General features: G+C 62.3%; 1 protein-coding gene across 4 annotated transcripts in view; it reads left to right on the plus strand.

Moving 5' to 3' along the window:
- SHANK2 (SH3 and multiple ankyrin repeat domains 2) overlaps positions 1–12,654 on the plus strand; it is a 494,838-nt gene that overhangs the window by 231,809 nt on the left and 250,375 nt on the right. For all 4 annotated transcript variants that reach the window (XM_064492018.1, XM_064492014.1, XM_064492017.1 and 1 more), the window contains exons 12-13: positions 2,948–3,275; positions 10,755–10,924. In XM_064492018.1, the coding sequence (XP_064348088.1) occupies positions 2,948–3,275; positions 10,755–10,924 (498 nt within the window). The remainder of the gene's footprint in view (positions 1–2,947; positions 3,276–10,754; positions 10,925–12,654) is intronic.

The raw sequence follows: 12,654 nt of genomic DNA on the forward strand, positions 1-12,654 counted from the left end.
TGCCGACAGAGGGAGACACTGACGTGGTTCTCCCTGGTGACTGGCAAACACAAACCTGGGACTTTTCCCCAAAAGGAGATTTTTCTGGTAGGTGGGGTAAGACCTAGGGTGATTCCCCAGGGACCGAGCCCTGGAGAGAGCAGCCTCTTGGGCCCCGGAGACGGAGGTCCGCCGAGCACGCCCCTCCCGTTCCCTGTTTCCCTCCTGGGCAGGCTGGCATGGAAGAGACCTCAGCTCTGAGGAATTCGGAGTGGGTGCAGATCCCAGCTGAAGGTCCGCGGCTGTGGAATAGTGCATCTCGCTCCCACAGAAAGGCTTCAGAGGAATCAGACTGGCAGGAGAACGCTGAGGGAAAGAGCGTGACCTCCCAATGGGTCGCTTCCAAATTCTCATCACTGTACGAGCCAGGGCGTGAATTACGAGTGCGCCTCCCCAGGAAGCCTCGTGCCATTTCTGAGCGGCTTCTGCGGGTTGGCTGTGTCTCTGCCTGCCCAGGATTGCCCTGCATCCTGGGGGGGCAGCAGAGGGTGCACTGGGTCACAGCTGTCTCGGTGGAGCTCTGCCAGCACCTCCTCTCTCACAGTGAGCTCTGCCAGCACCACCACTGTCCCCCATGAGCTCTGCCAGCACCACCTCTGTCCCCGTGAGCTCTGCCAGCGCCACCTCTGTCCCCCGTGAGCTCTGCCAGCACCACCTCTGTCCCCGTGAGCTCTGCCAGCACCACCTCTGTCCCCCGTGAGCCCTGCCAGCACCACCACTGTCCCCCGTGAGCCCTGCCAGCGCCACCTCTGTCCCCGTGAGCCCTGCCAGCGCCACCTCTGTCCCCGTGAGCTCTGCCAGCGCCACCTCTGTCCCCGTGAGCTCTGCCAGCACCACCTCTGTCCCCCCTGAGCTCTGCCAGCACCACCTCTGTCCCCGTGGGCTCTGCCAGCGCCACCTCTGTCCCCGTGGGCTCTGCCAGCGCCACCTCTGTCCCCGTGAGCTCTACCAGCGCCACCTCTGTCCCCGTGAGCTCTGCCAGCGCCACCTCTGTCCCCCCGAGCTCTGCCAGCGCCACCTCTGTCCCCGTGAGCTCTGCCAGCGCCACCACTGTCCCCCGTGAGCTCTGCCAGCGCCACCACTGTCCCCCGTGAGCTCTGCCAGCGCCACCTCTGTCCCCCGTGAGCTCTGCCAGCGCCACCACTGTCCCCCGTGAGCCCTGCCAGCGCCACCACTGTCCCTGTGAGCTCTGCCAGCGCCACCTCTGTCCCCGTGGGCTCTGCCAGCGCCACCTCTGTCCCCGTGAGCTCTGCCAGCGCCACCTCTGTCCCCGTGAGCTCTGCCAGCGCCACCTCTGTCCCCCCGAGCTCTGCCAGCACCACCTCTGTCCCCGTGAGCTCTGCCAGCACCACCACTGTCCCCCGTGAGCTCTGCCAGCGCCACCACTGTCCCCGTGAGCTCTGCCAGCGCCACCTCTGTCCCCGTGAGCTCTGCCAGCGCCACCTCTGTCCCCGTGAGCTCTGCCCTCTGATGTGGGCGTGACTGGCAGCAGCATGTTGGTGTGCCCAGGCTCTGTGTGGGATGCAGCTGTTCTTGGGTTCCATGATGAACTTTACCACCTCTGACCTTGGGCAGCCGGGCTGGTGGGTTGACCAGGACTCTGTCCTGAACTGTTGGTAGCTTCTCCTCTGAGACGCTGCCTGTCCCACGTCCAGATCAGCATTCCTGGAGGGCATGAGTTTCCTGTTGCTCTGCAGTCCAGTTTGTGGGCCAGCAGCCCTGGCCTCAGGCAGCGCAGTCTTGAGCTGGGTGCGGCTTCGGTCCAAAGTGGGCGGGATGGGACGCCGCCCGTGGCATTGAGCTCAAAGGAGGCCATGTCCTTTGCTGCCAGGAGTCATTGGCCTGTCCCTTCCCCTGCAGCCTGAAGGCTTACTTTTCTTCAGCTGCCTTTTCTTGGAAAGGACACTTTCTATTTCTGGTTCCAGCTCTCGGAGAAACCCGAGGCAGCTGCAGCGTGGATCCCGGCCCTCGTGGTCCCTGTGGGCAGTGGCCTCATTCCGGGTCCCTGGGCATACTGATCGCACAGAGGGAGGGCCTTGCCTCTGGTCTAGAACCTCCTGTTTCCCGCTGCGGGTCCCGGTGTGATGGGTGGAGAGAAAGGAGCACACTTACAGTCGGGACAGTAAAGTTAAGGGGTGTGTTACAGCTCTGCCTGCTGTAACACTGTCTCACAGAGGGGACGGCTTAAACCACAGGCATCTACTGTCTCCCATTCTGGGGGCTGGAATCCGAGGTCCAGGAGTGGACAGGGCTGGCTCCTCCCAGGGCCTCTCCCCTCGGCGTGGAGACGGCCGCCTTCTCCCTACGTCCTCATGTGGTGTCCCTCTGCGTGTGTCTGTGTCCTGATCTCCTCTTCTTACAAGGACCCCAGTCCTGTGGGATTAGGGCCCACCCTAGTGATTAATGTTAACTTAATCCCCTCTTAAAAGATCTTCTCTCCAAATTCAGCCCCACCTGAGGTCCCAGGGGTTAGGACTGCAATGTAGGAATTGAGGGGGACACAGTTCAGCCCACGTTCAGGGGCTCCGTGCAGGTCGTGGTGAGGAGGAACCCTGTGGCTGCCTCAGTGTCTCAACCGCGTTGTGAGATAGGGCGGCCCATCCTTACACGGTCCCTGCCTGGGCCGCTGCAGGCGTGGGCGCTGCCCGGATGGAAGTCGGACCCCGCGTCTCTTCCATCTCCAGCTCTGGCTTGAGCCTCCGTGGCACAGAGAGCTTCTCTGTCTCCGCTTCTGTGTCGGGGTGAGTTCTGCACGCAGCGGGGTCCCGCAGGGGCTCAGCACAGAACTCACAGTGTCCGTGTCCTTGGAGTGTTTGGCGGGGCTTGGCACACACAGGCCCAGACCCCTGCCCTCGATGGCAGGGACCTGCATTCACTCACCCACCTCTCCTGTTCTCTCCGACCCCAGTGCCCTTCCGAGAGGCCCCAGCGTACTCCAACCGTAGGCGGCGGCCCCCCAGCACGCTGGCCGCCCCCCGGGTCCTGCTGCGCTCCAACAGTGACAACAACCTCACCGCCAGTGCACCCGACTGGGCCGCCTGCTCCGCCGCCGCCGCCGCCGCCGCCCACCGCAGCCTCTCGCCCCAGCTGCTGCAGCAGGTGCCCGGCAGGCCCGACGGGGCCCTGAAGACCATCGGGAGCTACACCCCCGGGCCCCGCAGCCGCTCCCCGTCACTCAACAGGCTGGGCGGCGCCAGTGAGGATGGCAAGAGGCCCCAGCAGCCCTGGCATGTCGGGTAAGGAGCGGCCGGCGGGCGGGCTCCTGTGGGGACCGGGGAGAGGAAGACCTCGGGACACCAGGGACCCTGGTTTCTGGGACTTGGCACGTGACCAGAGCTTGAGCAGAACACCTGTTTTATTCCAACCAGGACGTTGAGAACACTTTTAAACCAGAGTCCTGCCCACTGCCCCTCCTCGCCTCAGACGGCCTCCTGGAGCAATGGGCACGCAGCCGCTGCTCAGGGCAGGTGTGGGGGGCCCAGCTGGGCGCCTGGGGTGGCTTGGGGCCACCGCTGGTGTTTGGGGCCCATTTTCTTTCCTTGTGCACTGGCTTCTGGGTCTTAAAAGTGAAGTGTGGATAGAGAGGGAGCTCAGGGCACCAGCTGTCCTGGGCGGAGAGTTCCTCCAGAGCTGCATCATGCAGATGTGCCTTAGCCAAAGTGATGGTCACGTTTGCAGCCACAAGGAGCCCTGGCACAGCTGAGTCTCCGAGGGGCCGCGTGTGGGCACTGGAACCCGACAGATGCCCCCAGCCATGGTAACAGCCCTGGCTGGTCCCACTGTGTCCACACATGAGGCAGGTGCAGGGAGGGCATCTTGGCAAACTCCGAAGCAGCCCGGGGTGGGGGGGGAACCCCATTCTTGTCCCTTTTGGAGACGAGGCAGGCTGAGTGTGGACCCCTTGGGCGTCTGACTCGGGCTCTGGGCCCTCCCCGCACCCCCTGTCTCCCACCAGAGACGGGAGCTGTACCCGCAGCTCCCAGACAGGCTCTCCCACTTCTCACGTGGCTTTCAGGGTTTCTCAGGCCAGGATGAGACTTCCTGGGGAGGGGTGGGGTTGGGCTCGTTGCCGGGGCTTCGGGGGGCCGGGTTCAGGGCTGATTGGAGCAGACAACGCAGCAACCATCTCTGTCGCCGCCGGTACCCCCTCTGCGATCTCACGTGCGCCCAGGAGCTGCTCTGTTCCCCAGTGTCTCTGGGAGGCTGGCCCTGCGTGCTCCCATCTCACAGTTCAGAAGACTGAGGCCTGTGGTGTGGCTGGGGCCAGACCCTGGTCCCTGCGTCTGCGACATGGTGGTCATGAGGCTTGTGCTCCTCGAACTCTGTCCTCACCCATGGTGGCCCAGAGTGAGCCAGCACTCCTATGAGTCCCGGCTGGCACGGCGTATGGGGTGACAGCACTCTGCGGGGGACCTGGTTCCCTGTCTCCCCTTGCTTTGTTCCCTTGGGCTCGCTGTGCCAGCCTGCGGTGAGTCTGGCTGGCCGTGGTCGTTCCTGACGCCCTGCCCCCAGTTCAGATAGGGGGTGGTGGGGCGGGGGCTCAGGCTGGGGGGGGAGGGGTCAGTGCTTCACGTGGTCCTGGAAGAGGGCCAAGTGTGTGGCTGTGAGCAGCAGGCCAGGTGTCCAGGCTGCAGCCTTGAGGTCGTGGGGAGAGTGTGCCGTGGGAACCCCAGTCTCTGGCCGCGGCCGGGCCCCCTCCTTGCCCTGCCGCCCCCAGGACCGCATCCGTGCTTGAGCCCGTCGAGGCTGGCCCTCCGCCCCAGCATCTCGTTGTCAGACCACGAGAACCCGTGCTTGTCTCTGGTCTAGATTCTCGCTCGGAGTCACCCCAAGGGAGAAGTCCCAGGTGCTAGCGAGCGTTTAAAGCTAAATTAAAGGGTTCCCCTGAGGCCTCAAGTTCCACTTCATACCGGTAGCTAGAATTAGGGCTATAGGTTTAAACGGAGTGTGTCTCCTTTCTCGGGTGTGGAATCTAGTAAGATACCCAAGGCAGGGTGGCCGGGGACTTGCAAAAGCTGCAGACAAACCGTTGCTGGTGAAGAGAGGGAGCAACTGGCGCACTGCAGGGACCGCCGTGTCTGACTGTCCCTGTTGTCCTGCGCCGGGCTATGTGCTGTCTGCGTGGTGCACGTGTGTGTGCATACATGGACTTGTGCGTACCTCCGTGTGTGTGCGTGCACTCGTGTATCCCTGTGTGCATGTGTGTGTGTGTGCGTGTGTGGCGCGTGCACACACGTGCGTGTGAGGCAGGCACAGCGCCCAGCCTATCCTGAGTGCTTGCGACCAGGGCTTCCTGAGCACGTGCTCTGGACCCCACGTGGGCCAGTCACTCGACACTTTGTGCCTCATCTTTGGTGACTGTGAAACAAGGATCATAAGAAACCCGCTCCTGGGGTTGCCCGCAGGACTGGAGGGGTGAAGTCATGGCAGTGCCTTGCTCAGTCCACAGCAGCCTATAGACGGAGCCCAGGTCTGCGTCCACCCCGAGGCCGGGTGCCTGGCCGGGCCCGTTCCACGTTCCCCAGGCTGCGGTTTGCCTGGGACTGAGGGGTTGGTTGCCCTGGATGCGAGATTTCCAGTGCTGGCACCTGCACAGCCAGCACCCACCCTGTCTGGGGGCCCCCGACTGTCAGCCCCGCCTTCTCTGCTGTTTCCCCCCCTCCTTCCCTCCCCACCCGTCCAGGCCCGCCCATCCCACGTCCGTCTGCTCAGGATCCCGCTCCCTTGTCAGGGACCGTAGCTGCGCCAAGACAGGAGCCCTGTGGGCTGCTGGGGTCCTTCCCCCAAGACTGCTCCTCTGTCCTAACGGGGACCTGCCAGGCGCACTGGCTGCCCCAGGACACCAGGATAACGGTGGCATTTAAACCACATGCAGGCCGTCTGCTTCCTGGCCGGGGACCGCACCTGGCCTTTCATACCCGCGAGCAGGCGTGGAAGGGACCCTACACCTCAGGCCGTGACAGGAGGCAGGGTGCCTGCACTCAGGGCCCCATCGCCCAGCCCCCAGGCCTTCTGGGGGCTCAAGGAGGTGGCTGAACTCTCCATCCCGTCTCTGTCTGCACAGCTCAGAGCCAGCCCCTTCCTGGGACAGATGGGGACACCTCCAGGGACGACACTGCCGCCAGCCTCAGAGTGGCCCAGGGCACTTCCAGAGCCCTTTCCGGTTATCAGGGAGCCCGCAGGGGTGACGATGCTCCCCAGTAATGGAGGGGGAGCCCCGTGTTGTGCGCACCCTCTGTCGGCGGATCCTGTCTCCGTGGGTAGCCACCCCTACGGCCCATCGCCCAAGCGGACCCTGTGCCACGTGGCCCATTGCATCCAGCTCTGCCTCCTACCTGCTGTGTGACTTTAGGCAAGTCACTTGACTGCTCTGTGCCTCTGCTTTCTCATATGTAAAAAGGAACCAATAGGTTTGTGATGAGGATGAAGTGGAATTAGTGCCCCTCGTGTGCCGAGACCCGTGTCTCGCTCACAGGAAGTTCCGCAGTTGTGTTGGCTAGTTGTCACCACCGTCAAGGACGTCTTGAAAGACCCTCTGGCCACTGTGGGGCAGGCAGGGGAGGGTGTCGGGTGCCACCCTCTGTGCTGCGGGCAGGGTCATCAGTAACCAGCTGGCCTTCGTGCAGGCAGAAGAGGTCGGGGGTCCAGAGAGGCTGGGAACCTGTGTGCCTGCAGCCCCTCCCCCGGCGCCCTGCCTCAGGTGGAGGCCTCGCACACACCTGCCTGAGACGCCCTCTAGTTGCGCCCACTGGCATGGCTGGTCCGTGTCCCCGAGAACCGGCCCAAGAAGGGGTTTTGTGGGGAACACTGGCCCCGCTGCCCACCACCCACGTGTGGAGAGGAGTGAGGGCCGTCCTGGGACCCCTCCCAGCTACCCTGGGGGCTGACTGATTCTCATCAGGTTCAGAACAGCTCTTGACATATTTTTTGCAAAGCTCTGGCAGCTGGTCCCAAAGGCTGCCCTGGCCTCACCAGCACCAGGGAGCTGGGGGCCACCTCTCATCAAAGGGGCAGGGGCTGAGCTGGGCAGGCTCAGGTAAGGCGGGGGCAGGTGGGTCCAGGTTCCAGTGCGGGGACTGGGCCATCCCAGGAGGTCCAGCTTGTACCCATGGCCCCGCTGGGGGAGGGTGACACCAGCATTGTGGGCCCGAGTAGCAGCTGTACCTCCCCGGGCACCTCGGGAAGGAACGTTCCCCGGGAAACAAGCTCCCCGCAGCCCAGAGCAGAGAACCTTGAGGTGGAGCCGCGGACTCCAGAGTCCCAGCCCCGGCCCCTCCCTGCACACCCCTTCCAAGGGATGCGCCCCCATCTGGCCAGGCTCCAGGATGAAGGGGCCCCATGGTCTCACGTCTGTCCATCTCCACAAGCCCTCGCCCCGCCTCCTGGGGATGCAGGGGCCAGGACGCCCGAAGCTATGCTCCTCTCGTGGCAAAGGGACCTGGTTTCTTCTGTGAGAACCCCGGTGCTGCCCCTCCCCCTCCTGACCCAGAAAGGGGGAGGGGGAGGGGCCTCAGCTGGCAGGGCAGGGGCGGAGCCGGCCGTCTCCAGACCACCCTGCCTGCTGCCCGGCCCAGGGTACTAACGGCATGTCACCTGGACAGCAGCAGTAGGGGATCCCTGAGGAGCCGGCCCCCTGGGTCTATGCTGGGCCCCTGGTGGGGAGACGGGGCCAGGTGCAGGGGTCACCCTGGGGGAGCAGGTGCGTCCTGCCTGCTGAGGAATCCAGTCCAGGCGTCACACAGGCCACCCTCACCTGTCACTTTCTCTGCTTCCGCACTGGGGGACATTTGGGGTTTTCTCTGCTCCGTGTTGGGCACTCAGCCTGCAGGGGTGAATGCCCCAGGAGTGAGGGCAGAAAGTCTGTCAGCTCCAGGGACGATGTAGTTGAGGACGAGGGCCCCCCAGAGTCAGAGCTCACGCAAGTCAGGGTTCGGACCTCGGTGGGAGAGACGAGGGGGGTCCGTGGAGGAGGGGGCTCCCGAGGTGGAGAAAGGGGAGACCCAGGCGTTGGGAGGAGGCGAGGGGCCCCTGTGACTGGGGCGCCCCACGAGATGCTAGAGAAAGGAGGTGCATTCAGTACTTCTCCCCGTTCCTCGAGAGCATTTGGTACCCACACCCCGCCGCCTGGAGCCAGGGGGGACCTTGGGTTTGCAAACAGGCAGAACCCAAGGCCGGTGCCTGGGGACATCGTGGAGCGTGTCTGGGTAGCTGGACATTCCTCAGACCACTGTGGATCCCCCTTCCCTGGAGTTCACAAAAGCCCCGCTGCACACTGGTTGTCACCATGGCCAGCGGGATGGGACAGCTGATGGCGGTCACCCTGGTAGCACCCCCTGAGGACCTCAGGGGACGGTGTGGAGTGCGGGAAGCCGGCCCCAGCACAACAGAAGCAGGGCGCAGCCCAGAAGCCCGGGAGGGGGCCGAGCGCGCAGGGTCCGTGCGGGCTGAGGGCGCCTGCATTTCTTCGTGGCCTGAAGGCAGAGGCGGAGACGGTGCTGGTGGTGCTAGGGTGACGTGGGGTCTGAGCTTTTACGCTTCAGACACAACTGTCAGCGGCAGTCAGGGTTTGGGACCTCTGTGGTGGGGCCAGAGTCCCCCGCGGGCGACCTCCCAGCAGCCGCCTTCCGCTCCTCCCGTGGAGCCCGGAGCGGGCCCCCACCTGTGGCGATGCTGCCTCCTCGTGCTCGAATTCTCCTGCTGCTCTGCGCGTCCGCCCGGGCTCCCCACGGGGCCGCCTGCCCCCAGCCTTCGTCAGCCCCAGCCCAGCCCTCACACCACAGCCAGGGTGCCCTAGCGCCCCTCCAGCCCCGTCCCCAGTCTATAGTGTCACATTTGCCCCCAAACATCCCTGCCGAGCCTCTCCCGCAGCCCCCGCCCTCTCCCCGAGCCGCCGCATCCTCTGTGCTGCCCCATTGGACGCACAGAGAAGTGTCTTGTCAACTGGTACTTCTCCCCAGTGAGGGCCCAGTCTGCCTCAAGTCCACGGGTGTCTGCAGACCCACAAAACACTTGGCCAGTGAATGAGTGACCGGATGTGTGAGGGACTGACAAAGGAACGAAAGGACAAAGTTGTAGGTGCAAAAGCGAGTGGGCACATGATATTCTAGAATTTTCCCTGTAAACCTGTTTGACACCTAAACATAAGAACGCCTTCCTTTCAGAAAGCTCAGAGCTCCCTCCGTGGGCTCCCAGACCACAACATCTGTAGTTTGAAAGGAGAACCAGGGTTGGGGACCCCACTCTTCATGGTCACAACATGAGCAGGCCCCCTCCTGAGACTCAGGTGTGGCCCCCGATTCAGGAATCTGCCCCAAGTATTGTTAATATTCCTCTTTCCCATGGCCGGGCACCCTCTGGGGAGACACCAGGTGTGCGTGAAGGCTTTTCTTGTGTTTCTGGCCAGGAGGCTCTGGGACGTCACCCCTAAACCCTTGTGCAGGTTTGTCCATGTCTGTGTGTTTTTTCTAAAGACTCCGCCACTGGAGGAGAGCTCAGTGTGACTCCTCGAGATTGTTGAAAGAGTGTGCTTTTTCCCCTCCCAGAAGGAGTTGTCGGGACTGGTCACCCACCACCCATCACGGTGACGCAGGAGTGTCGTCACGGAAGATGACTGCGCGTGTCCCTGTGGACGTGCACCTCTCTCTCTCTCACACACACACGCGCGCGCGTGCATGTGGGCACTTACGTCCCCGTCCTGGGCCCAGTTTGGGTGTAGGTATCCATGCTCACCGTCAGGTGTGGAAGTTGGCCCAGAAACACACTCTTTTTGCCAAATGGTCACACAAATCAGGAAAAGATCAAAGCCCCACGTGCGAGGGGCTCGGGGGCCGTGGGGAGCGGGCTGCCTGCATGGTGGTAACTGAGCTTCTGCCAGAAGGTTCTGGTGGTTCCCTCACCCAGACTGGCTGGTGCTCACGTGAAGCTGACAGAACAGCCGAGACCTGGGGCCTGCCTCCACTGCTGCCTCCATGGAGGTCTTTTTTTTTCCTTAACTGTGAGATGCACGTGAAATGTACCATCTTAGCCATTTTTAACGCACGGCTCAGTGTCATGAACTACACCCACATTGTTGTGTAACCGTTGCCTCCACCTGTCTCCAAAACTTCACCTTCCCAAACTGGAACTCTGTCCCCATTAAACACTCACTCCCCAGCCCCCTCCCCCAGCCCCTGGCCCCTGGCCCCCACCATCCTATTCATGAATTTGACTACACCAGGTACCTGCTCTAAGTGGAATCAGTCATTGTCTGTCCTTCTGTGACTGGCTTTCTTCACTGAGCATAATGCCTTCTGGTTTTATCCAAGCTGTAGCCTGGCACAGAATCTCCTTCCTTTTCAGGGCTGAGTAATATTCCATTGTACAGATGGACCAAATTTTGTGTATCTGTTCATCCATTGGTGGACACTTGGGTTGTTTCCATCTTTTGAGAATGATGCTGCTGTGCACATGGGTGTGCAGATATCTGTTTGAGACCCTAATTTCACTACTTTTAGGTGTATATCCAGAGGTGGAATGACTGGGATTACCTGAGTCTTTAAACCACAAACGCTGCCCCAGGGCCTTTTCATGGCTCCAGCCCCACCGAGAATCGGGAGCTCCAGTGTGACTGCTCACTGCTCCCGTTTGTTAGGAATGGGCTGGCGGTGGGTCTGGAGTGTGCCCTGCTCTGCCTCGGGTTGTAACCTCCCCCCTCTCTGTCCCCCCACTTGCTACAGGCCAGCTTTCCCGCCAGGTGCCAACAAAGACACGCTCTCCGCCTTTGAGTGCCCAGGGCCCAGACGGAAGCTATACAGTGCAGTGCCCGGGCGGCTCTTTGTCGTCGTCAAGCCATACCAACCCCAGGTCGACGGCGAGATCCCCCTTCACCGTGGCGACAGGGTCAAAGGTCAGTGTCCACTCTGCATCTGGGGCAGCATCAGGCCGGGAGTGAGCCCTGTTGGGGTGTCATTGTGTGAGGCATTGCTTCAGTGGGAACATGAAGTCCTGGGAGGGCGGAGTAGGGACCAGTGTGATGCTCGCAGCCGCGGCATCCCTGACGTCCATTAGGAAGGGCGGTACACACACGTCTGGGATGAGCGTCCACTGCAGAAAGTGCCGGGGAGGGGCAGGCGACCGCTGAGCCCCTTTCCGCCTGAAGATCCTCCGAGGACCTCAAAGGGAGATGGCGCTGGGCCGGGGTCCAGCACGGGTTGGAGCCAGACCCATCTTGGGAGTCAGGGAGGTGTGTCTGGGGAGTTGCTTCAGCCTGGGAGCCTGCAACATTCCAAGGAAGGGGGTCCACCAGGTTAGAGGGGAGGATTCCCGAAGCAGAGTCCTGGGAAACGTGGGTGGGAAAGCGTTGAGGGCCCCCGTGAACACCAGGAGTTAGACTTTGCTCCCAGGGTACTAGGGAGCCAGCGATGGTTTCTGAGCAGGGAGATGAGGCATGCAAGGCCCTGAGGGATGATGGATGTATCGAAGGCCTGAACGGGAGGTTGGCTGTAGCTGTCCTGGAGGCCTGTGGTGCTGGAGGCCACGGGAGCGAGAGGGAGAGGTGGCCGGTGTGGGCCGCGGGCCACATGGGGGCAGCTGAGCTCCCTGCTTAGAAAGGGGTAGAAAGACCCCTTAGGGGTCAGTCGGCCAGATTCAAACCCCGCCTTCCCCCCGGTCACCGTTTGACCCTGAGCTCGTCATGAACTACCTCCTGCTCCGTGCTGTGCGCTGATCCGGCCAGCATCACCTGGGTCTCACAACTTTCCGCTGACAGCTGGCGCCCCGCGCTCTCTCTGGGCGCCTTCTGGTAGTCCAGCTGCACGTAATTTGACCATCTGGCGGCACCACGAGTCCCGGGGGCTCTGTCCCTTTCATCCTCAGCATTTGTTTTCCACCTCAGGTCAGTTCCGTGGGTCTGTTTTCAAGTTTGCTTTCTCTTCCCTTTGAAATGTCCCCGTCACAGTTGAGTCCACCTTGTGAATTTCTTAACTTTGCAAATTTTAAACTCTAGGGCCTTCCACATGTTTGTGTTTTTTTGGAGTTTCTATTTGTCAAGACTTTCTATCGCTCTGTGGAGGTTTTCCGTGTTTGGAAGCACGTGCTATGTGATGACATCATGGATGGCTGTGGGCATCGCTCTGAAACCGTCTGTGGTCACACTGTCACAGTCACGCTGGGGTCGGCCTCGCTCAGTTTTCCTGTCTCTGGAGAGCAGGCCCCATCCCCTTGGGCCTTCACGTGTCCGAAAGCCTGCCGCATCCTGGACGTTGGGGGCAGTGTCTTGGAGACCCTGGCTTCAGTGCATTCTCTCTCTCGGAGGGCTGCTTGGGTGCCAGCGCTGGGCCGGCTCTGGTCTCCCACGTGAGCTGAGCTGCTTTGCGTCTGTTCGGGGATGGGAGACACGGATGTGCCCACCCTCCTCTGGCTCTTTCCCTGTGGGGACACCCCCAGTCTCTTCGGGTTGTACGGTTTCATCTTCCTGGTTCTTCAGGCCACTGAACACGGCGCCGGTCCACTGCCAGTCCTGCCGTGCGGACCGCGGTTAGGCCCGGCTCCAAGTGGTGGGGAGGGGCCTCCCCTGTAGAGCTCCCCTCCCGTCTCCCCCAGACGAGCACGCGCCCCACCCCCCCGACCCGCACTTCT

This window comes from Camelus dromedarius, chromosome 12 (assembly GCF_036321535.1).
Source record: "Camelus dromedarius isolate mCamDro1 chromosome 12, mCamDro1.pat, whole genome shotgun sequence".
Classification (NCBI taxonomy): domain Eukaryota; kingdom Metazoa; phylum Chordata; class Mammalia; order Artiodactyla; family Camelidae; genus Camelus; species Camelus dromedarius.